This window comes from Acipenser ruthenus, chromosome 22 (genome assembly GCF_902713425.1).
Source record: "Acipenser ruthenus chromosome 22, fAciRut3.2 maternal haplotype, whole genome shotgun sequence".
Classification (NCBI taxonomy): Eukaryota; Metazoa; Chordata; class Actinopteri; order Acipenseriformes; family Acipenseridae; genus Acipenser; species Acipenser ruthenus.
Window position 1 is genome coordinate 26,816,271 of NC_081210.1, and position 24,135 is coordinate 26,840,405.

The following is a 24,135-nucleotide window of genomic DNA, read 5'->3' on the forward strand; positions in this document are numbered from 1 at the left end:
AGTATAGTCGAGAGTTGTGAGGTTTACAGATGTCTGAACAGATTCAGTTTCAGTTGTTCTGGGAATGCTCTCATTGTGGAGTCATAACAAAGTTCTGCTTTATCTGGAAGACCAAGGACAAACAATGTATTTTTGTCTTTAGGCAGTGCAGTAAAATATATTTATTTTGGGTACCTTTTCACAGAGCTTTATGACCAGGAAGTTCTGTCCCAGCCCTAGGAGAATGTCACCACTTGTTAGCTTCTGGCTTGCAGGACAAATAGATTAATCCTAGGGAACACCATGATATCAATTTACAATTGGGACTCTATTCCTTCATTGGCGGCAAGCCACTGTCTGTTACTTTTTTTTACTTCTGTAATTGTCTCCCTAACCTCCAGTGTAACCCTCTGTGTCTGCCACTACACTAGTGGAGGAGTTGGTACAGTTAATAGAGAAGGTTTTGCATGAAGATGATCGATCTGTTACTGTATCCTGGACCAGGGGTGTCCAATCACGGTCCTGGAGGGTCATTCCACTCCAGGTTTAACAGGTGATACGATGAGCTACTTCAGGGTCTGGATGGAGGTTTGATTGGTTCAATTAAACAATTTAGAAGAGGGTTGGAACAAAGACCCGGACTGGAAGGGCCGTCTTTGAACACCCCTGCCCTCGACCAATGACTGTCTCGCGGTTAAGGTTCTAGGACTTCTTAGACGTGTCTTGCTGTTGCTTAGCAGCCTGTCTGGATGGAGGTTTGATTGGTTCAATTAAACAATTTAGAAGAGGGTTGGAACAAAGACCCGGACTGGAAGGGCCGTCTTTGAACACCCCTGCCCTCGACCAATGACTGTCTCGCGGTTAAGGTTCTAGGACTTCTTAGATGTGTCTTGCTGTTGCTTAGCAGCCAAGCATGCTTGAAGTGGTGGTGGTGAGTAACTGAGAATGTAGACTCTCATGAGTACAGTATGTACAGTAGCTCACATACCCCCAGTTGATGTCCTTCACCTGTTTTTAATATACCCCATATTCAGGACACTGAAGTGTAGGGCTTTGGGAGTGTCGGTGAGGCCCTGTGCTGCTTTGTTCGAACATTTGTTTTAAATCACGCAAGCCAGTTATTGTAAGCCAAATACATACAGTAAGGTCAGGCCAGATTTTTATAAGCCAGTAGGTTTTTACTTGTGTAACAAATGGCTCCATGATGATTATGATGGCACCTTTCCTAACAGGAAATTGTTTCCAGTAAATAAGCAACGATGTGAGGGCTTGCATGCCAGCATCAAGTAAGTTTGTGATTGGCTTCTTGGAAAAGCCAGTGCATGCAGCAAGCTATATGTACTGTACCCTCATTGGCAGCCCTGCTGCTGTGCTCAGCAGTACAGTTTGCATGACTTAACTCTGTCCATATACAGTAAGAGATGTATACTGTACTGGCTGAATAAAAACTGTAGCTTCAACTGTGCTGGTTTTTGTATGAAAATTCAATGCAAATAAGTTATCGTCTAATTTTTTTGCATTTTGCAAATTGCACACCTTTTTTTTTTTTTGTAATAGTGATTCTTGCATCCTCCAATAATTAATGCTTTTAATGCAAGACCTTAAAGTAATTTTCAGAGCATTCAGTCCTCCACCCTGTTTTCAACCTAATATCATTGTAGAGTAATGAATGTGTGATTTACTTTATAAATGTCCAACCAATAAATCTGTCGCCAGCAATTGTAAATAGTAATTTCCATAATTAAAATGTGGGTCCATATCCTAAATTTAACACCTTGTTTTTCACTCTGACTATTTCTCTGCCTGCAGTGTCAGCGAGTCGTTTTCTCAGGTGTGAGGTATGTTTAGTTTTATGGCTTGACCTTTTGAACTACAGCGTTATTGTTAAAACTCTAAATAGCTGGAACGTTACTTGTGGTGTAAAAGGCTGGAAGGTTACTTGTGGCATGTAAGGCTCTTTTATTGTTTAGTGTTTTCTTCTTTTAATTCTCCGTTCCCACTCCTCGCTCACAGTCTTGTATTTGTGTAATTCATTGATCTTGCATTCAGTGATGATCTTTTGGGATCCAGCCATTCTTATTTAATAAATGATTTTTCCACTCTTGTCATGTCATTTAAAAAGTACTCACAGGTGGCTTGGCAATGTTTCACTCTCCTACCATTTAAAAGTGGACTTATTTTGCACCAGTAGCTTTTACATTTCTACAGGAATACTGTACAGCTTTTTGGGATTTCACTTCAGTGTAGTTTGCAGCCTACTGTACTGTACGTTGTGGTTGTCCAGATTTCCGACCTAGTTTCATTCTGTCTGGTCATTTTGAAAGAGTTGATTCGCTTAGTTTCAAAGCTCAGCAATTACCCGGTCTTGGGGAAACTCTGCTGCCTTGAAAAATCTAGGAATGCAGCATTTACTAAATTAGGAATTTACAGTACAATGAAAGAAACTGCCATGTATGTAAATAAATGGCAGTACTTCTCATAGTAATTGCTGTACCCTCTGCTGCCCGTTTCTATAGATCCTTGCAGTATGGTCTGAAAACACCACTCCCATTGTTGAAGAAATCAAGTTGTTGATCTCAATCATTGTAGTGACCAAAACCATCATGAAATGTAACATCATGCGCTTGACTTTTTAATGATGTGTGCCGACCTATGCACATGCAAGCCTCTAGTCAACGAACAGACTTGTGTAGATGCCCTTTGCTACTTTTAGTGTAATAGATTTTAAGAGCATGAGCTGTGAAGCAGCACTTTGAGCCCACCCTGATGTTCATGCTACTGTATCAATCCCAAGCCTTTTTAAAGCTCTGGATTTTATGCTTGGTAAGACAGTGAGCTGGGACCATATTTCATTGACGATTTCAGTTACAATGGGAAAGCTTGGTAGCAACTTCTGCTTTTAAGAGAGAAAGCTGGCTGCAAGACGCCTGTCTCTCGTAGAGTACTGCAGTTCTACTGTGTCCCTGATCAAAGCAGTCTGTCTCCACTAATGTCAGTGTTATTTATTCACTGGACCTTTCCCAGAGATAGACAAGTGGAACCAGATAGTGAATGCCTCAACTTTAATAAGTGGCAGTGTTTGCTTATGCGACTTGGTCCCCTAGTAAAATAAAGTTTGTACAATTTTACAGTTTCAATGAGAAGTCATTATCAGTGGCATTTTGCAATGTTTGCATTTTCGTTTTGGAAATTTCACATGAAGCAGGTAATGGAGTGGAGTATTAACTCTTTCAGTTTTGCATTGGGGTTAAGCCAGGGTTATTCAACACTCCAGTATACCACAGCATCGACGTGCAGTGCGTTAGAGCATTGTCTTTTGAAGTCATTTTGAGGCAATCTATTATTATTATTATTATTATTTATTTCTTAGCAGACGCCCTTATCCAGGGCGACTTACAATGGTTACAAGATATCACATAATTTTTACATACAATTACCCATTTATACAGTTGGGTTTTTACTGGAGCAATCTAGGTAAAGTACCTTGCTCAAGGGTACAGCAGCAGTGTCCCCTACCAGGGATTGAACCCACGACCCTCCGGTCAAGAGGCCAGAGCCCTAACCACTACTCCACACTGCTGCCCTATTGACCCTGTTCATTGATGAGCACAAGATGCACTTAAATAAGATTTGTTTGTTTTTTAATACAATGCATTAAAACTGTCTTTCAATCCAAGGCTTAAACACAAGATAATTAAAACCATGGAAGTGCATGGAACACGGGCCAAATGTTATGAAGCTGGCTTAGAACAGCAATAGCGATCCAAAAAGAATGTTGAGCTTCCTGAGCAAAATGTAGCCTAGTTTAGAAATTTAAATGAAAGAAACCCCAACAAAAAGCAGGGCGTGTGTCCTGGGAAAGCAGAGATTCAAAGGGTCCAGAATTACAGCTCTGTTGGTACTGGCCTACATATAGTGGAGGCCAAAGAAAAGTGCCTTGTAAAGCCTCACAGTCCCTTCTACTGCAGTACCTTTTTAAGCAAGATCGCTGCAGATCAATTTTGTTTTCGGCTCAGACTTGTTCTGGCACTACTCTCTGACTGGGGGATACAGTGGTAATCCAAGCCCTGATGCCACATTCCCATCCCATGTTGTATATGGCGTCTAAACTACAGAATTGAGATTTACTTGCATGTTTTGAAGACTGCTGTCCTGTCTTTGGACCTCCCCTCTCTACAGTAGCTTATGCCACAGAGAGCCTCCTTTGGAAATTCAACATCACTAAAACCCTCTGTTTTTTACACTTGTATTTAGTCAGGACATGTAAGGAGTTTAATGTGAAGATTTCACTTTGATCTACTGTAGGAGCAGTGCATTGGTTCTATTTTTGATGGACGCTAAACTTTTTTTTTTTTTTTTTTTTTTAGAAACCTCTTTTTTCTGCTGCTGTGTCAGCAAGCGTGCGGCTGCCAGGAACTCTGTAAAAGAATTCTGTGAGGTTTAAAAACCTCCAGTTAGTTCACCATGACAGTAGCTTTGTTCTGGGTTGCCAGGAGACCAACACAATGTGACTGTGCATTGTGTGTGAGAGAGAGCCAGCAGAATAGAGAGGGAGAGAACCAGAGGAAACTACTGGTGTTTTGGAGTCAGCATCCCCTCTCCCTCTCCCTCTCCCCCTCCCTCGCCCTCTCTCTTTCTCCAGCTTTAACTTTTAAAATTAATTTTACATGTTGTGCTAAGGGAGGGGGGGGGGGGGGGCGTTTAAACATGTTTGTTATTCTAAAAAGGACCTAGTGGTTTCTATTGTATTATTTGAACTTTCAAATAGAGATATAAACAAAGATTAAATGAATGCTGTGCCTCCTTTCAGTTTATTTAGCAACCCTGAAACTGTTGACAGGTTGACAGGTGTCCTGTTCTGTTTAATAAATAAATTAAATAAATAAATACAATAAAAAAAGAATAATAATAAATGCTGTTCTAAACTAATAGACCCCACCATTGGAATGATATTAAAATGTAAAATTCTAAACGATTTTGGCCCCGAGTGACTTTAATACTGTGTGCGTGTGCAGTGGTAGCTGCTGTGTTACATGCTGCTGTACCCCTGTGGTATAAGGAGAAAGTTACTCGGCAGTGAAGAGAAAATAAAACATAAGCATTTCTGCTCCTGACTGGCAGCCCTGCTGTATCATTAAATGTGCACTGGCTCCTTTGATGTGAGTGTCATCCTGCTGACATGCGCTCTTGTGATGAAAGCCAGCTGTTTGGAAAAACAATGGGCTTGTTTCTGGTTTGTTTGGGCGTGTTTGTTTTGTTGGTAGTGTGTTGGAGTTGGACTTTTTTGCGCAGGCCTGCATTTAGAAATGTTGCTGCCCCTGATTGTGGCTCGGCATGCGAGAATGGGCTGTGGTCATTTGTAACGGAGCGGCTCGACAATCATTTGAAGCATTGTACGTGTCCACGCCAGATACTGTAGAGTTTGTGTGTAATAAAACATGCCTGATGGTTTTACTGCTATATTCAAGTGCATTGTGAGCACTGGAACTTTTGAAGCAACTGAAATACTGTATCTGGAAATCTTGTAATACTTTTACTAAAAACAATACCTTAATACTGTCCTTAGAAATTACAACTAATAATGTCATTCATTATTTAGCAGGCCATTTTAGTTTCCTTTTTCAAGTACTGTTGTCATTTCTGTATAGACCTATTGTCCTGTAACAATATGCCCTTTTAAAAGTAAAGGTCTTTTGAGTTTACATCACAAAACATTATAGAGGACCAGACAAATATTGGCCTGGCATGAGTACAAGGGAACTTTTAATTGCAGATTAAGTTCTCAGTTTCCAGTGGCTGCTTACATAACAGGGTGCTCATTCCTGTGTCTCAGACTGCTGTAGCAGAATGTGTGTCGGCATTGCTTACAATCTGAGTGGTGTATCCCTGTTTGTTCTGATAGGATTACTGTATTCGCAGCAGATCTGATGCAGCATTGGCTTCATGCTATATCACTGTAAAATGGCATTGCTGCAGATTCGTGTCTATTGGGCATGCACCTCCTTTTAAAACTTTTAAAACTTTCTAAATTTAGGAAAATGCATATGCTTGGGAGAGGTGAGACAAAACATTCGTGTTATTCTCTAGTACTCCAGTGCACAAATATACAGCAAACAGACATGAACTACTCTGCTAAATTTAGTTTTCCTTTGCACACAAGAAAGCAGAAGGCAGAGCCTCAACTGCAAACATTTTAAAATTGAACCATTCAATCATTCTATTTTGAGATGCTGTTAGGTTGGTGTGGTTTGCAGTATTTTTCAGGCTTCCTGCGGCTAGTGGCGTTGAGCCGGTGTCTCACGTCAGTTGTTATATATTTATATATATGGCTTGTATTTATTTATTTTTTAATATATATATAAATTATGTATATGTGTATATATATATGTATATGTATGTGTGTGTGTATATATATATATATATATATATATATATATATATATATATATATATATATATATATAAATGGAGCTGTGTGCCAGGAGCCAATTAGACACAGTTACTGTAGCAGGAGTTGCAGAGAGCTGAACCAAGCAAAACTCTAGGGCTGCTGCATGTTTTACTCCTGGACCACACCTAGTTGGTTCTGCTCTTGCCTTTTGAAGTCTTTCTGCAGTTTGTAGTTATTGTAGTTAGCTACAAAGAGTCACACTGTTGTAATAGTTAATAACACCGTGTAACAATTTATTTTTATTTTTTTTGGTTCCTGGGTAGTAAGTGTTATTTCCTAATTGCTTATGCCTCAAAAGTATAGAAAATGGCTATTATTCCACACAAACTTTGCTTTTGTGACCAGGACAGTGATATTTTGAAATTTACCTATTTTCCAGAACATTCCAGATAGATTCAGTGCTGAGTAAACGTGGAGTAACTTCTAGAACTTTCCAGTAATATAAATAGTAGTATAAATACAGGGGCCTTAAGCCCACCAGTTCAGTTTAGTTCTAGCTGCCTAAGTGGATACATATCTGCATTTTTCTGAGATGGCATCAAGGTCATAGGAGACTTCAAAATGGTGGCATTCCTGATGGGTCTCCAAGGCGGTTTTACCAAGTTTCCCTGCTATCTTTGCCTTTGGGACAGCAGGGACACCAAGGCGCACTACCACAGGCGGGACTGGCCACAGCGGACCGAGTTCTCTGTGGGGAGGAACAACGTCAAGTGGGAGCCACTGGTGGCCCCCCGGAAGGTGCTGATGCCACCACTGCACATCAAATTGGGCCTTATGAAACAATTTGTCAGAGCTCTAGATAAGGAGTCGGCAGCCTTCAAGTACCTTCAAGACTTCTTTCCTAAGCTGTCTGAGGCAAAGGTCAAAGCCTGTATAAATATATGTTAATTTGGATTCATATGTTGTTTTTTTCTGACTTTATGTGAACGAAAAGACACAACTTCGCCCATTTTCTCATTGGAAATAGGTACATTTCAAAATATCACTGTCCTGGTCACAAAAGCAAAGTTTGTGGGGAATAATAGCCATTTTCTATACTTTTGAGGCATAAGCAATTAGGAAATAACACTTACTACCCAGGAACAAAAATTGTGTTACATAATAGTTAACCATTTTTGTTAAGGCTTCTATACAGTGTCTTCAGGACATGCAGACAGTACAAACACCCCTTGTGACTGCAGTCATTTGCTTGGGTTGGAAAACGCTCAGAAAGTAGCAAGAAAAGGATCACTGATCTCTGTAGGGGGTGTATCTGGTGTGCAACAGAATACCGTAGCTGACTATTTAAGAGAGGAACCTTTGGATTAGGAAGTCATGAGTTCAGACGACCTTGGCTAGGCTTGAGAAGCTGCCTGGCTGAGTATTCTAATGCAGGCTGGCTGGCTTGCTGGCACTAAAGGAGTTTGCTGCTTTCTTCCACATACTGCAAGTGGAGATGGGACACGCAGTGTGCCATGCAGTAGCCCCAAAAAGGTGCAGTTTCAGTAAGGGTTGAGGCAAGAGTCTATCTGGAAAGCCTGTGGGACTTCCACTTTTAAATCTTAACACTGATAACATCACTGCAGGTGCCAGTTTCACCTGGAAGAAACCCCAATTAGAACATTCAACCACAGATGGCACTCTGTAGTTGAGCTAAAAATAATGTTAAACAACAGTAAATATTCGTCTGTCTGTTTTTCAATGTATGATTGCTAGTGCTTAGTGAGCAGTAATACTGTAGGCAAGGGTTGGCTATGGGAGTTCTTGTATCTTGTCAGTTCTGAAGGAAATGCTGAGTCAAGCAGAAGTACAGTACGGTATTTAACAGAGAATTCTCTCGAGAAATTAGTACAGTATGTTTACTGTACACCTCCCGATTTTCTTGCTCACTAAAACAAATCAGGAACATATTGCAGTAACTCACCTGAAGTGCACAGACCTGTTTTTCCCCCACTGTCTTCTCTCAGTACCCTGTCTTTGGTTGGCTGCTCGCCATGTTTCTGGTTGGTTTGGCATCGAGTTAAGAGAGCCACAGAGCGTTCTGCAGTATGCCACATGGAGAAGCTTGGCTGTTTATATTTACTGTCTTTATTGTCATGGGAATAGTCAGCTTTCTGTTTTTGTTGTTTTAACATAGGGTCATGTACAGTTGATCAACCATTAGCATGCTTTTGAATGCATAGAACTTTCAGGCATGCTTCCTGTATACTCTACCACTGAATATCCCTTTGTGTCAATTGTAAGTCATGTTTTAAGCTTAACCATTCACCCTTTTCACTGAATAATTCCTGGAATTCTTCATTGTGCTCAGAATAAATAAAGTGTACTGTTAATATTTAACCTGCTGTAAGATTCCAGCATTCAGCTGGAATCCGACAGTACATTGTGTAGTTGATTTGGAGTTTCTTCCTGTTAAAGATCTCAGAATACCGTACCTCCAGCCCCCTGTAGTAAATTTGTGTATCTATGATCTATTGCCAAACAAATAAACACCTACAGTAGCTTAATGTGTAATACTTTTGGTTTTAGTGTGTATAGTCTTGGTGGTATCATAGCAGTGTTCTGCAATACTGTAGATCTTGTCAGCCTGTGTCTAGCTATCAAACTTTAAATACAGGATACTACTGTAAGTGTGCTGTACAAGGTAATTTAAGTGTTTAATGTGTCCCGTATTAAAAGAAAAAACCTATAGCTGGAATGTAATTTACTGAGGTAATGACACAGTAGGCATTTGATTAAATATTAGATGTCTTCAATCTCCTTGGTTTCTCCATGCACTTAGGTGAGTCTGGCTTTCCTCAAATTTGACAAATCCAATTTAAGAATGGTTTTACTTTATAACTATAAAAGTTAATAGGATGCTTAAACCTATTTTTAGTTTCCTCCCTCCCAAAAATGGTGCAATGCCAAAGGGAAGTAGGGTCCAAAGGGCCGTGTGCAGCGAGTATTGCACACATGTCACAACAGGCTATCAGAAGGCATGTTTGAAGCGTTGACATACATGATGGTAATGATGTGATATACGGTTCTGAAATGGATGAAGATAACTTTTACTTGTGTTTTTTCTAAACCACTAAATGTTTAATTGATGTTTTGTTGGGCTTTTTTTTTTGGTGTGCGATATGAGACAGATTCCTGTACCATTACAATTTAGAAAAATGCAGGTAGCGAAAACGTTTGTTAACTAATAAACTTCTCTGCTGGGTCCCTGAGTGGATCACCTGGTAAATGCATGACCACGGGGTGTGGGGTTGTTTCTCCTACTGGAACTCTACAGTGGCCCCTACTGCCAGGCGCTCGGTGAGGTCAAGCAGAGACCTGCAAGGCTGGCCTTTGTCCTCCAGGGGCATGTAGCTTGCTGACTTCTGTTCTCAGGCTCCTGGATGTAAAGAGGCAGCTGGCTTGGTTGTGGGATCCAAGGACACCCACTGACTTTCAGTTCTCCTAAGCTATTGTGGGGGTTTGCTGTGGTGAGGGAACTGGATATTCTAATAACTGGGGGTAAAATAATTGGGCACTGTAAATTTGAAAAGTAAAAATTAGGCAGCTTTTCCCTGGTACAGCAGTAGTACTGTACAGTCTATTCCTGTCTCCCAGCTTTCCTACAGCAAGGTTATTTGGTGCTTAAGGTTTGCTCGTATCTGGCAAGCATCCAGTTTTCTCATCTTGTTCGCAGCACTGGAAATCTGCAGTTGGATCTCACCCAGATTACAGTTTGTAGACAATAAAAGATGTTGTAGTACATCTGCTTTGAAAATGAGTTCCGCAGCAAATAATGCGACCAGGATATTGCCAGGCTTATGGGTGTGTAATGGAAAAGCAGAGTGCAGTGCCAGGGAAATCCAGTAACTCCAGTACAATACACCATCTGCCTCGGAGGCCTGCTGTCCAAATGCCCTCTGGCAGTGTCCTGTGGTGACAGTACTGTACCCTGCTGCAAAATGAAATCTCCGTATTGACTGCACTTACTGGAAGTGGGATTGCTTTGCAATGTTATAGTACTGTTGAGTTGCCAGTATGGGTCAGCGGGCAATATTTACTGTTCTGTAGAATTGCCCCCAGATAGAAACCTGATTTTCCAGTGTTTCAAAACAACACAACTGAGTCCATTCAGACTACCTGCCTATCAAAACAATGAAGTACTGTGTGTAACTGCCTCGTCCTGTTTAGTGCTGCAGGGATATTACACAGAATATTACAATACTGTATGGCATTCTTGTATTTTTTTTTATTTTTAAATTGCTTTTTACCAGCACCGCATGACATTATTTCTGTATTTCCGTTCTGCACTGTAAAATAAATATTGCCTACTGTACTGTACCACAGATTGATTCTTATCAATGTGACCATTTTCACATATCGACATATTAATATTCAGAACCAAGCAACAATAATTCAATGTCTTTAAACTGAAAACCCTCCTCAGTCTAACACACCAAACTGATACATGTTATATCCGGTATGCCTAAACTGTAGAGCTTTTTACAGTCAACCTGATCATTAGTGCAGTGACATACACAACACTGGAAGCCTGGTAGAACCAGTACGGGTAAGTCACTTTTCACTATTGTATTAACTAATAGACAGCAGCAAGGTGTATCCTGATGATAAACGAAAGATGATGCAGCACTTATTACAGCCGCACATGTCCTTGCATCATTCGCAAGCCCCTCTGTTTCCTGCCTGCTTGCCTGCCTGCCTGTGTTCTTGAGCGGGAGGACAGGTGTATCACCCTCTGTATGGCCTCTGAGAGCCGTTCTGCCGCAGTGCTTGTCATGCACACCCTCGGGAGGTGATTAGTGTATCTCCCACGCTGTCCTGCTGAAGGATGGGAGCTGCTCCATCCATCCCGAATTAGCAAACAATGTCTGTCTGGAAACAAAGACCCACAGCTATTTACCTTTTCCCTGCTGTTTTTTTTTAAATTCTATACCGTGAATAGACTTTGTTTTGTGGCTCTTTGCGCAACCAGATTTAACAATTTTTAAACCTGAAACTTGTGGAGATAATGTTAATTGTCAGCACTAATAAAATGCAGTGAGTATCATTTCTGTAGAATTGAGTTAATATTTAACAAAAAAAATAAAAAATGCCATAAAAATATCTAATTCCATCAAGACCCACAGGATATAGTGCTTCCGTCCTGGAAGTTTTAATAATTAATACATCCGTTAATTAGTAAAGTAGTAATTACATATGACTTTCCCCGTCCTGTAAAATAATTGATTTCTGAAGGCGGCCATTTAATTATAAATTCAGGATGTATAGAGTGGGTGTCGATTTCAGAGTGGCAGGATGGATTGATGGCCCTCTTCCCTGTATGTTTTCATCTTTAAACTCCAGGGTCAGTGCCAAGCCAGTCTCTTATGAAGCATTCACAAATTGGTGTAAACTTACACTGGGAATTTAAGGCTTTAAGATCATTCATGTTCTCATCTTGGGGACATACAACAGAAATTGTGCTTGCTGTTTTATTTTTAATAGCACTACAGCAAGAGTGGTGCACAGCATTGAAATGTAACAGAATTACAAATCATATGGAGGGTTTGAAGTCCTCCTTTTTTTCTGGGCATTTCCACTGTGCCTATTGAAATTGCATAATGTAGTGCCGATTTTTAAAATGCAAATGCATGATATATTGTGGGGAGACTGTGCTGCAGTTGTTTTCTTTTTTAACTGAGGCAGAAACACAAACAGACTTCCCTCCTGCTAATAGAAATGAGTTCTGCTTAATTGCCCCAAACCTAGAGTTCTGTATATTTAAGGACTGTTTAAACCATATGTGCGAGCTGCCTACAGAATACATCTGTATAACTGCAGGTTTTCAAAATGATTAATACAGAATGTTTCTAGTGTGACATTGCTGAGGTGCATTCGTTATTGCTGTAGATCGGGGTCTGTTTTTGGGAGGCACTCTCTTCAATTCTTGTAGGCAGGTTCTACATCTCATCATTCTCCAGATTTCAAGAGTCCCGAAGGTGCTGCAGTATTTCACCACCTGCATTCAACCTCTGACACATTACACAACTGAGCTAACTTTTGTAACTTGTAGCCTGTTTGTTTGAATTTCAGACAATTTCTTTTGACTTTTTATTTATTTTATTTTAATTTAATTGAGATATACTCCCATCTGTGAGAGTACATGAAAAGCTAGGAGAGGATTTATCCAGCCCTTCGATTAATAACCAGGACTGTTTTTCAGATAATCTTCTTACGCTTTTAAGCTTTAACCAGTTATTAGCGATTAATAATCCTAGACATTTCTTTTCAATTAGCTGACCTGCCTACAGTAAATGACCAGCTCGTAATTGCTGTATCTGCTTTTAAAGGTTATGCACTCTTCTTGCCTTCAGTAATTAGCATTACTACAGCATTATTTGCATGTATATTTAAGAGCCCAGAAGCTGAAGATGTTGCCGTATCCTGAAACCTGTATTAAAATGTTTTTTTTTTTTCTTTCTTTCAGATATGTCATCAGCGAAGAGAAAGTTCGCTGAATCTCTAAATGAATTCAAGTTTCAGTGTATAGGAGATGCAGAGACTGATGATGAAATATGTATTGGTAAGCAACTTCTTTTTAGCTTTTATTTTTTTGTCCCCAATCTAAACATTCATGTCTTTAGGATTTTTATTCTCACATACATACAATAAATGTACATAGAGATTTCCCATTTGAAACTCAAAGTTACCACAGTAGCAGACAGAGGATGCAAAAATTATAGTTGCACACCCTGCGTGGTGATGTGTAAAAAACACCCTCAGGAATCCAGCTTTCTCAGTGGTTAAATGGTGGTCTAAGCAATAGCAATATATAATGATCAAGAACACAGATGAAGGGATATTAAATAGGTAAGAAATGTAATAATATTAGTATGGAGATCCCACTGGATTCCCTGTGTTAATTCAGTGGAATTATAATTTGCATCACTTACTCTTCAAGCCCTCCTACTTTAGTACAGGACTGCTCCTCCCCCTTACTGCAGTGCACATTGTAACATTCCAGCATCATAAGAAAACCAAATAGTACTGGAACTGCGCTGTACTGTCATGCAGAATGACTTTCCCTCATGGACCGCTAAAATATAAAAGAGCTGGTTTAATGTTTAACATTCCAGCTGGTGAATGATACAGTGTGCGTCAGCATTCCCCTACATTGATGTAAACGATGCTGCACTTTCTGGTGGTGTTGTGTTACCCTTGATTTGTAAACTGTCTCTAATGAAGCTGTTGCTGTTCTCTTTCTCCCCCGTAGCGAGGTCGCTGCAGGAGTTTGCAGGGGTGTTAAAGAATCTGGAAGACGAGAGGACACGGATGGTGAGTTAGGGATGCCAAGGCATTGTGACCAAAGCTTATAAAATACAGTATGAAACAGAACAGTGCACTGCAGAAACAGACGCTCGGAGGCCTGGTCCATTATGACTTCTGAGGGAGTCCCCACACTGCTGAGAACACTCACTAATAGTCCAGATTTGTCAGGGTTCATTCTCCATTCAGAGCTTAAGAGACTAGCTGGTGTTTCCTGGGACATAATCATGCCTTCATAATGAGAAGGGGAGGGTGGACCTCCAAATCTGTCAGTGTTGCAGAAAAATAGTTGAGGACTTAGTAACCGCTGGCTTCGTTTGGGTAGGTTTCTGTTGTGTTTAAAAAAAAAAAAACTTTTATGATGACATTCACAACGCTAAATGCTTTTTAAGAAAACGAATCGCCGCCAAACTGCAGCAGAGTCTTTTCTAGCTGCACAAACGTTCCACATGTGGAGTTAAACGACAGCATATAAATGGAAACGTTGGTGGCATGGGGTGTGAATATGGTAATAGCATCTAATGGGCTTTGCTTTTTATATCCTTCATAAGGCAGCAATGCCATGCCTTCATGTCTAATATGACCTGCTTGTGATTGTGGCTCCCAAGCAGTTTTACTGTCGTTTTTATAAAATGTTTTTCAGATTGAGAATGCCAGTGATGTGTTGATCACACCTCTAGAGCGGTTCCGCAAGGAGCAGATTGGAGCGGCGAAGGTAAACTGCTTCCATTGGGGCTTCTGTGTGCTGGTGGTTATATTACATGTCAGCAATACTGCAAAATACCTACAGTACTTACACAGTGCTAATGCATTTCATTTAAAATAACCATTCATGTGTCGAAGGTACTGCTGTTTACTGCAGTAATAATACAGTGTGTTTTGTAAGGGAGGCATCTTCATGATGCAAATTACCTTGAATACAAACAGGAACGTAAATAAAAACATTACACTTTTTGACAGAATTCCTTACTCGACAGTGCCTCCTTCTGGTTGAGGAGGAATAAAGGGGGAAGATTGGAAAGCCAGCTTCAAGTGTGTCACAATTCAGATCACTTACAGTAATACCCCACCGTAACACCCATTTCTTTTCAGATTTGTATGTTCAGAACCAAGCAACAACTATAAAATATTAGCAATTATCTAATGCTAGATACCTCCCGTATCTAGCATTACAGCACAGCTATTTGTACATTCAATAGTATGGATCAATTATACCGTGCATGATGTATTGCGTAGTATAGCAGTAATTTATAAGATTGCAAAACTTGCATAAGTTAATGCAATATTATGAAGAGGGTTACAGTATTTCAGTTTGAAGATACCACATTTTCTAATGCAAAGTCACATTCATTATTAAATTAAATTTAGTCAATTTTAATGGGGCTATATCAGGAATACAAATTAAATGAAAAATGTGCCCAGTGTATTGGTCTGAACAAACGGTGCAGTAGATCTAAAGCAACATCACCACCTTTTGGAAAGACAGAGCATTGCAACTGTTAACATGAAATATGATTTTATTATTCTTTTATAAGAAATGACAAAATGGCTGCTTTTTTTTTGCTTCGTCTCTTCTATAGTGAAATCCATATGCTCTAGAAAGGAGCCTGAAAAGGGTGCAGGCGTTCTGTAGGTGGTTTGAGGTGCAACATAAAGTTTCTATTCCATTCTGTAAATGAAGCATTCTTGAAGGGTGTTGTTCCACTGCCTGGTAACTGCACTCAGGTTTACACTCTCTGCTGGAACTTCTCAACACGTTATCATTTTAACGCCTCTTTCCACTTTCTGTCTCCTCTTCAGGAAGCAAGAAAAAAGTATGACAAGGAAACAGAAAAATACTGCAGCGTCTTGGAGAAGCACCTAAACCTGTCTTCCAAGAAAAAAGAATCGCACCTCCTTGAGGTGAGGTCGCGTCCTCCCAAGTATCCCTGCTTTATCGTGGTGTTGCATTTTAATGTGTCTCTGTGCAACTGAGAACTAACTTTGTTGACCTAGTTGAATTTGATTACAGTAAATCCAGTCTCAAGTGCTTTAAACAACCTTATCAAAACTAAATGCCAAGCATTTTGTTTGCTTTTTTTTATAGCCTCCCCACACTGTCTAGTCCCTGCCTGCGTTGAGTCAGCTAGACAGCACAGTCTTTGGTGTTTGGTATTTGTATCCCACATGTCTGTGAATGGCAAGCAAAACGTTACCTTTATTAACATTACATTTGATTTGACACATTTCTGTCCACTTCTGAATGCAGACTAAATCCCTTTTGGATTTCCTTACCCACGCTATTATACTATGACTTTCAGTAATCTAAACTGGGTTTATTTTAGATGTATCAAAAAATAAATTGATATACTGTGTTAGGGTATGGAAAAAAAACAAAAAAACAAAACAGAACCAAGCCTAGACTCGAACGCTAATTGTCCTACAATAGCACTTGACTTTTCCCTCCCTGATGCACTCTGAGTCATACATGGCCTCCCTGGGGTTCCAATGAGTTAAGGACTTGGCGTGAGTACGAAGCTTGGTACAAAACTACAACAGGGCTTTATTGAGTGAAAGTTGATGGATACAGAGTGGTATTGAGGGGCTAGCTAATGAAATGACATTTCAAAATGCCTTTATCCTGCTTGTTGCAACACACACACACACACACACACACAAAAGTTCTGTCAGTTTAGTATAGTAAAACAAAGGAAAGATAATATTTAGACAGCAAATGCTACAGGAATTTTCATTTTCTAGCTGCAAGAATGAGAAATCTCGGGTGTGGCTCGGGCCCAGTCAACACACCATGGCATCCCAGAGCGCGATACAAAATTAAAAACAAAACAAAATGGCTTGTGTGTGTGTGTGTGTGTACACATACATACATACATACATACATACATACGTACGTACATACGTACGTACGTAGAGGGTGATTAGAAAGGAGGTTTACCATGTCAATGATATGGTGCGTTGATGTGGTAAACTTACTTTCTAATCGCCCTATATATACTCCAGTTACAACCAATTATATAAAAGCACATTAAAAAAATGTTTTCAGTGTAGACTTCAAATAATCCAGTGTTTCCTCCTGCCTAATGTCAACCAGAACCAAGCTGCACAACAGCAGAAAACTACAGCTCCAGTTGATTTAAAACAATTTTTTGGAACAACTAAAGGTTCTGTATTTTCTGATCTCAAAGAACGAGCCGGGATATACAGAGTTAGCAGTTCTTGGAGATGGGATAAAGCCTAATCCATGAAGGACCGTCTAAGTTAAAACAGCAACTTTAAAATCAATTCGGTAGCTCACTGGTAACCAATGTGAGGAACTGAACACTGGAGTAATATGCTGAGAACGATGAGTATGAGAAAGCAGTCTGGCAGCTGTGTTCTGGACAAGCTGAAGCCTTCTGAGTTTAGTGACAGGTATCCATTCAATGTGTTTATTCCCATTGCAGGCAGACACTCAGGTGGATCACGTCCGTCAGCATTTCTACGAAGTGTCTCTGGAGTACGTGTTCAAAGTGCAGGAGGTTCAGGAGAGGAAGATGTTTGAGTTTGTTGAGCCTGTAGGTATCCTGTTACATTTTTATAAAAGATTATTCTCATTATTCACTGTATTGCTGCTGAACCTTTGCACCCTGTCAGGGTAGCACAGATAACTGTGTCTCTTTGTTCTTGTAGTTGCTGGCTTTCCTGCAAGGGCTCTTTACGTTTTATCACCATGGCTATGAACTGGCAAAGGACTTTAGCCACTTCAAGACTGAGTTAACCATCAGCATCCAAAATGTAAGTGTCACATACTGGACGTATTGTAGGAAAGGAAATGCAATGTCATTCACCCAGTCTTTTCTGGAGTATTCTTTTGAAAACAGCTTGTGGAAATTGTCACGTTGGGGCTTTATATTGTTCGGCACACTGAATGCTCCATTTGGCAGTGTGTACCTGTTCTTTCAGATAAGCTTGCTTTGCTTCAGTTGGTTCGAGAATAACACTCAAGCCATGGGTGCATTAAATAAAAGCTGCCGGCTAGAATCTGGGAATAGCTCAGTAACAGCGTTGTGCTGTTCTTCTTTTTCTATGTATTAATGTTGTCATTTGGGAATTTGGGGCATTTTAAGTTCCTTGTTCCTCATTCCAGATATTTTCCCTGCTAATAAACATTTTGTATTTGTTTGACCACCTACAGTATGTAACCTTTGTCAGAAGTTTCTTCTGAACTAATAATGTAAAATGAGTGAAGTAGGATTCCAAACCCAGGCTAGTGACTCGCAGTATAAGACATTAGTTTTCTTGTGCAGGCACAGGTGTGGGACTCATGTTGACTTTTTTTCTGGTTGTGTAAACAATCTTGCTGCCTTGTACATCTCCGCATACCCAGTATAACTTCTACGCTGTGAAGAGTCGTGGTGTAGCAGAGTGATACTAGTGCGGTGGTGGTTTTCCTCTTGACAGACCAGGAATCGTTTTGAGGGGACGAGGTCGGAGGTGGAGTGCCTGATGAAGAAGATGAAGGAGAACCCAGATGAACACAAGACCATCAGCCCCCACACCATGCAGGGCTACCTGTTTGTGCAGGAGAAGCGTGCGTATTGTATCTTTCACACTCGCTCTGCTCCACTGGCCTCCCTGGCCCTCCACATATCTTCCTTTCAGCTCTTCTGTTCTCCTGTTTCTTTTTTCTATTGATTCCTCTCGCAATATCTCCTTATGATGTTAGTTCACTCTCTCGGTGTACCAGGTTAAAGACCCCCTTTAAAGAAAGACTGCCTGTTTATAATCACTGTACACCATGAATCCAAGTATGTAGAACATGTTAACTTTCATACATGTAAAAATACTAAAGAAGCTAATAAAATTGATGTCTGTATATATGGATTTATGGATAACACTACCTGTACATAACAGTAAATTTTGATATATAAACTGCCTAATAACTGTAGTAACAGCAGACTTTGAAGTGGAGACTGTAAAAGCGAATTACAGATCTTTTCATCCATACTTCTGGACAGACCAGAAGTACCTTGGTAGTGAGAGCAGGTTTGACGTGTAGGTTTTGACAGAGATTTCAGATGCCCTCCATGCCTCTGTATAGCCTACAAGCTGAGCCCAGTCTAGCGCTTTTCCTATATTCCCTCGACAGGTTCCTTTGTGTCCACGTGGGTGAAGCATTACTGCACTTACCAAAGAGAGCCCAAGCGGGTCACTATAGTGCTGTTTGATCAGAAATCTGGAGGGAAAGTGGTGAGTATTCATGTAGTTGTTTCTTCTGACGGGTATTGGATATTGAACAGAGAAAGACTTGGAAGTGTCACCCAAGTATATGATTTGCATAAGAGCGCTTCAGAAACGTTTTCTTCAAATAGAGGGCCAGTTTCATGCACTAGCGGTTTGGATTGGAAACATTTCAAAGCCAGCTGCTTTGTTCTGGGGAGTTGGTTTAGGGAAAAGACAATGAGCAGCAGGTTGGGCATCAGGAGAGCTTAGCTTTGGTGCAGACTTTGGTTTCTTTGTTAAACCTTGACTGCAACACCACTACCACAACAATATAATCAATAAAAAGGCAGCAAAATGGCTCTACAATCCAGTTCTTGATGGCCGTGAACAGTCCAGGTTTTTGCTGTGTTAACTTTGAATGATTTAAGCTAATGTAGACGTGTGCTGAAGTAGAATGGGTATTGCAGTGAGAACTGAGCAGCTCCATTGATCATTGTTTAATGTTCACAGGGAGAAGAAGAAACGTTCATTTTGAAGTCCTGCACTCGCAGGAAGTCCGACTCCATTGAGAAAAGGTTCTGCTTTGATGTGGAGGCAGTGGATCGGTGAGTGGCAGGAAGCAGTGTTTGTCACAAGGTGGCAGTGTTGAGTCAAATTTGCTCTCATTGGGATCCAACAGCTACAGTACTGCAACCACCCAGTAAGCCCACTGGTTGGAGCTAAACGCTGGCACTTGTCAGGGCACATCCATTTAACATTAATTACTGAATAGGTGAATTTAGAGAAATTACCACAATGCTTTTTGAAGTACATTATTTCAATATGTATAAATCCTGTTTATGCATATATATATATATATCCTCTTTTTTTAGGCTGTAAGAACTGATGCCACCTATTTTATAGCTATGAACGAGATACAAACGCAGGCCACTATTTTAATAGCGAACACACTTCAGACAGCAGTAACGCCACAGAAGGTGTGGCTCAGCTTTGTTTGCCAACAGGGAAGTTGACTCTTCTGAAGGCTGAATATGGAATTAGTAAAGCAGTTTCTAAACCTGTTTGATCAATAGAGTATTGAGGAAGAAAACAATGTGCTGTACTTCACATGCTCCCCAGAAGGATAAGCTGCCTATAGTGAAAAGGCTTGCCCACCTGCAGTGTGCCAGGAAACAGGAGCAGTTTGAAATGATTTCCCAGAATTAATCAATGGCTTTCGCTGGGCTGTTGCCACATCTTAAATGTGCAGTAGAAAGGAAAGCGGCGACTGGGGTTGAAATTGTAGATCCCAGCTGTTATTTTGGGAAACCGGAGCATGATTAAAACGTCTCCCCTGTAGAATAGAATCTGATCTCTCTGCATGTGATCTTGCCAGTTTTCATGGAGATTGACAGGTGTCTCCTGCTTGATTCTCGCCTCTAAGCCGCAGTCAGGAATGCAAAGATGCATCTTGAACAGCTCCTCAAATCCACCTGCGCAGGGGCTGGGCTGTGCTGTGCTGTAATACATTACCGTTACTCATCTCATTTAGTTATGGACTGCTCACTCTCAGCTTCTGTGTGGAGGCCTCCTTTCTCCTGCTTGGTGTGCTTTCTCTATAAGACCGCTCGGCACAGCAGTATGGTATTAAAGGTTTCAGCATTTGCTCTCGTGCACAGCGGGGATCATCAGTGTCAGCTGCACTTCATAGGTAGATGCTGTTGTTCCACAGTGTGACTCATTCCACCAGGTTGCAGGGAGTTCCTGGGGCTTGTGCTAAGAAAACTACAGTAATGGGCATCTTTCAATTAGGTCTGCAAACCTCTTTTCTGGATGACTGGTAAGGTATTCTGGCTTGAGGAAGAAGGTGTATACGAGCGTCCTGAAACCCCAGTATTGTGTTTTGATTCCAGGCCTGGAGTGATCACCATGCAGGCTCTCTCAGAAGAAGACCGGAGACTCTGGATGGAAGCTATGGATGGTAGAGAGCCGGTAAGTTGCTAGATAAGGAACAGGACCCTGTTTGTGACATAAGATATCTTCCACTGATAACGTCTGCACCACTGTAACCAACCTTCCCCTTCGAGGGAGCATTCATTCGATTTTGATTTAGTGGAACCGGAGGTGTAATAAGAGTAAGGGTTGGTACCAGTGGGATTAAATATGCTTTTGAATTCAAATTGTGGTGAAAGTGGGACTACAAGAAGAACAGGTGTGGCTCTGGTAATTCATGTGTGCAGCTGGACTTCATACGTTTTAGGGCCTCATTTACTTTTGAACTGAGTAGCTTGATGACGGTGTCCATTCTACAGTTTAGTACATGGATCCAATCTCCCTTTGCAAACTCCAGTTCACTTCCCTATGGCAGTGACGATGTTGTGGACACTTCTGGGCTCCTTCTAAAAACTACTATCGGATCAATTTAAATGTATTTTTAACCTAAGTTTTAGTAAACGGCATCTTTTCACTACGTCTTCCACTTCTTGGCCTTTTGAGCAAAACCTCTTGTTCAGTGGTAATAAAATCGTATGATGAGCGTGCCGTTCCATCTCACGAGTCTGTGAGCAAGGACGCATTCACCCAGAAAGAAGTGCAGTGTGAGGCCTGGGCTGGCAAAGCCAACATCATGGCCCTATCTAATGCTGCCCAAAAGCATGCGCTCATTAATATAAGGTTAATGCTTCCCATTAGATTGATCTGCAAAGTACTTTACAATCTTTATTTTTTTCATTTGCAGGTTTACAACTTGAACAGAGACAATCAGAGTGAAGGCAGTAAGTACACTCTCTAAGGATGTGTATTAAGAGTAACACCAGTGGTGGTCTAGGATTGCTAACAGAGTTCCCAGCTTTGTGTAATTACACCTTGTAACAGGCTGCTTGGGACTGGTATTAGCTCGTCCCCCGACACAACCCGTGTTATGAAACCACAGTGCTTACCATCGTATAGTCCAGGTTAGGGTTAGGGTTCTTTAGCTTGTCATTCAATGCTTTGTATTGATTCAGCAAGCAGTGACCTACAGTAGATTTGACTGGGAGATGTTTTTTTTGCAGAACCCTTCTTTGTAGAACAGTGGTTTTCCTAAAGCTATCTTCTGTGCCACATGTTTCTGGTACAGCCTTGGAGAATTGTATTTAGCATACAAACTGGATAATGATGGCACTTTAGAGAAACTATTCTTCCTTTTGTAGGTGATAATGAGGCTGTGCTTTTTGTTTCAGCTGCTCAGTTGGATAGCATCGGCTTTAATATTATAAAGAAATTCATCCATGCTGTGGAGACAAGAGGTAATGTCAATTTTTTTTTTTTTTGTCTGATTTTTTTGGGATGATATACTTGCAAGAAACCATTATGTTTGGTCGTCGGTGTGCTCAAACTGAGGCCAGTGCAACTTTTCATAACACACATGCCATGAGTATTCAGATGGGATATTCACAATGCAGTTATGTACATTTGAAATATGAGTGCCTTTTAATTTATAAAAAAAAAAAAAAAAAAGACTTGCTAGAAATAATATATCTAACAGGTTATGTTTTAACCCAACAGGAATCAACGAGCAAGGACTGTACAGAATAGCTGGTGTCAGCTCCAGAGTGCAGAAGCTGCTGGGCTTGCTGATGGGTAACTATGCCACACACATACAGTGTACCTGAGTGCAATAATACCATGGTGTCTGAAGGGTTCAATAAAAAAAGGACTAGTACACTAACTCATTAACTGTGTAGTAAATGACATCACAAACACATTAGTAGGTTTACATAGATGAGAGTTGTTTACTGTTCTGTATTAAGTACCTCCACTGTTTTTCTCCAAACACAGTTTCCCTTGACAGAGTTACGTTAAGCATACTGAAATGTTGGGATGTGCTGTGAACTTGAATCTAAAAAGACTAGGGGTTTGTTAATAATAGCGCTATTCTTCTTGGTTATTATACAGTATAAAATACAGTCAAATAACTTGCAAGCTAGTGGTGTATGCAAACCCATTTTGAATCCAGTTTGCAATGAGAGGACTGACTGTAATCTGGGTCTCCAGTTCCTTCAGAACAGGAAATGTGATCAGTGGTTTTTTTCATAGTACATCTTGTGCATTACAAGGTCATGATAATAAAAGTTAATCATTTATTTACAAAGTCGAGTCCCCTGGGGTGAGGTAACGCACATTGTATGATATGTTGTGAGCTGAGAAAGCTTAACAATAATGAAATGGGTTTGCATCCACATAACCAGAGCCAGCCTGGGTCCCTGTGCTGCTGTTGTTTCTACTGGTTACCGTGCAGCACGTCGACAGATTCAGGGAGGTGAAGTCCAAATCGTGTTTGCTGACAGCCATTTTGTTTTTATTCTGTGGTTCATGGTTCATTTTTGTAGTGATGGCAGGGGTCAGCGGGTTAAAAGATTTAAACTGGCATGCTCCTCCTGCACCCTCCAGTGTTGCCCTTTTTAAAGTAATTTAGTCCAAACGCAGAAATAGCTTTGGCAGTGTCTTAATGGTCAAGGGGGCTGTGGGGCAGTTCAAATTCGGCACATGTCGTTTTGCGATAGTCAGGTTAGCAGCTTTTTGGGGAAAGGATGTCTGTTCGCATGCCCTGTACTGTATTGTGTTAACCAGGCTAGCCCTTAGCATTTTCAACTGCAGACCACCAACAACCTTCGTGGAGCCTGCAATTTTAAATATGAACTTTAGGGTGCCTGACTTTCATAGAGGGACCATAGAACTATAGGTGGGTCATCTACTGTATACCCAAGACTGCTTAGATTACAGATGCTTCACAAAGGATCATTTAAAATGTGGACATTGTGGAGAATAGACTTAGCTGCAGATTTTCACTCCCAACTACTGGTTGTTGAGGAATGGTCATGTATCCTTCTAGAACAATTTAGACTCTTACTGCAATTCAGTGCCTTCTTGGTTGCCTACAGTAACCCTGTGGTCTCTGGTTAACAGTTACAGGATATATACATACGCGTGTGTGTGTGTGTGTGTGTGTGTGTGTATATATATATATATATATATAATATATATATATATATGATTATTTTTTTTATATGCACAAGCAGATACTCACTCATTTTTTTTTTTATATAACAAATACAAGTATACAGGTAATTTATTCCAAAATAACAAGAGATTGCAGCTGAGTTGAAGCCCAGAGAGCTTTTGCATTCATTAGGGAGCTGGAGCCCATGGAGAAAGACTGAAAGGCAACATGCCTTTAATTCAGAGGAGATCTATTCAGG

At 40.5% G+C, this 24,135-nt stretch overlaps 1 protein-coding gene across 5 annotated transcripts in view; it reads left to right on the forward strand.

Annotated features, from left to right (window-relative positions):
• Positions 1–24,135, forward strand: part of LOC117431311 (rho GTPase-activating protein 26-like) — a 61,390-nt gene that overhangs the window by 14,379 nt on the left and 22,876 nt on the right. For all 5 annotated transcript variants that reach the window (XM_034052111.3, XM_034052113.3, XM_034052115.3 and 2 more), the window contains 13 exons: positions 12,876–12,971; positions 13,662–13,723; positions 14,358–14,429; positions 15,515–15,616; positions 17,158–17,268; positions 17,384–17,488; positions 18,155–18,284; positions 18,843–18,943; positions 19,427–19,521; positions 20,809–20,887; positions 21,633–21,669; positions 22,117–22,182; positions 22,442–22,516. In XM_034052111.3, coding sequence (XP_033908002.1) covers positions 12,876–12,971; positions 13,662–13,723; positions 14,358–14,429; positions 15,515–15,616; positions 17,158–17,268; positions 17,384–17,488; positions 18,155–18,284; positions 18,843–18,943; positions 19,427–19,521; positions 20,809–20,887; positions 21,633–21,669; positions 22,117–22,182; positions 22,442–22,516 — 1,131 coding nt within the window. The remainder of the gene's footprint in view (positions 1–12,875; positions 12,972–13,661; positions 13,724–14,357; positions 14,430–15,514; positions 15,617–17,157; positions 17,269–17,383; positions 17,489–18,154; positions 18,285–18,842; positions 18,944–19,426; positions 19,522–20,808; positions 20,888–21,632; positions 21,670–22,116; positions 22,183–22,441; positions 22,517–24,135) is intronic.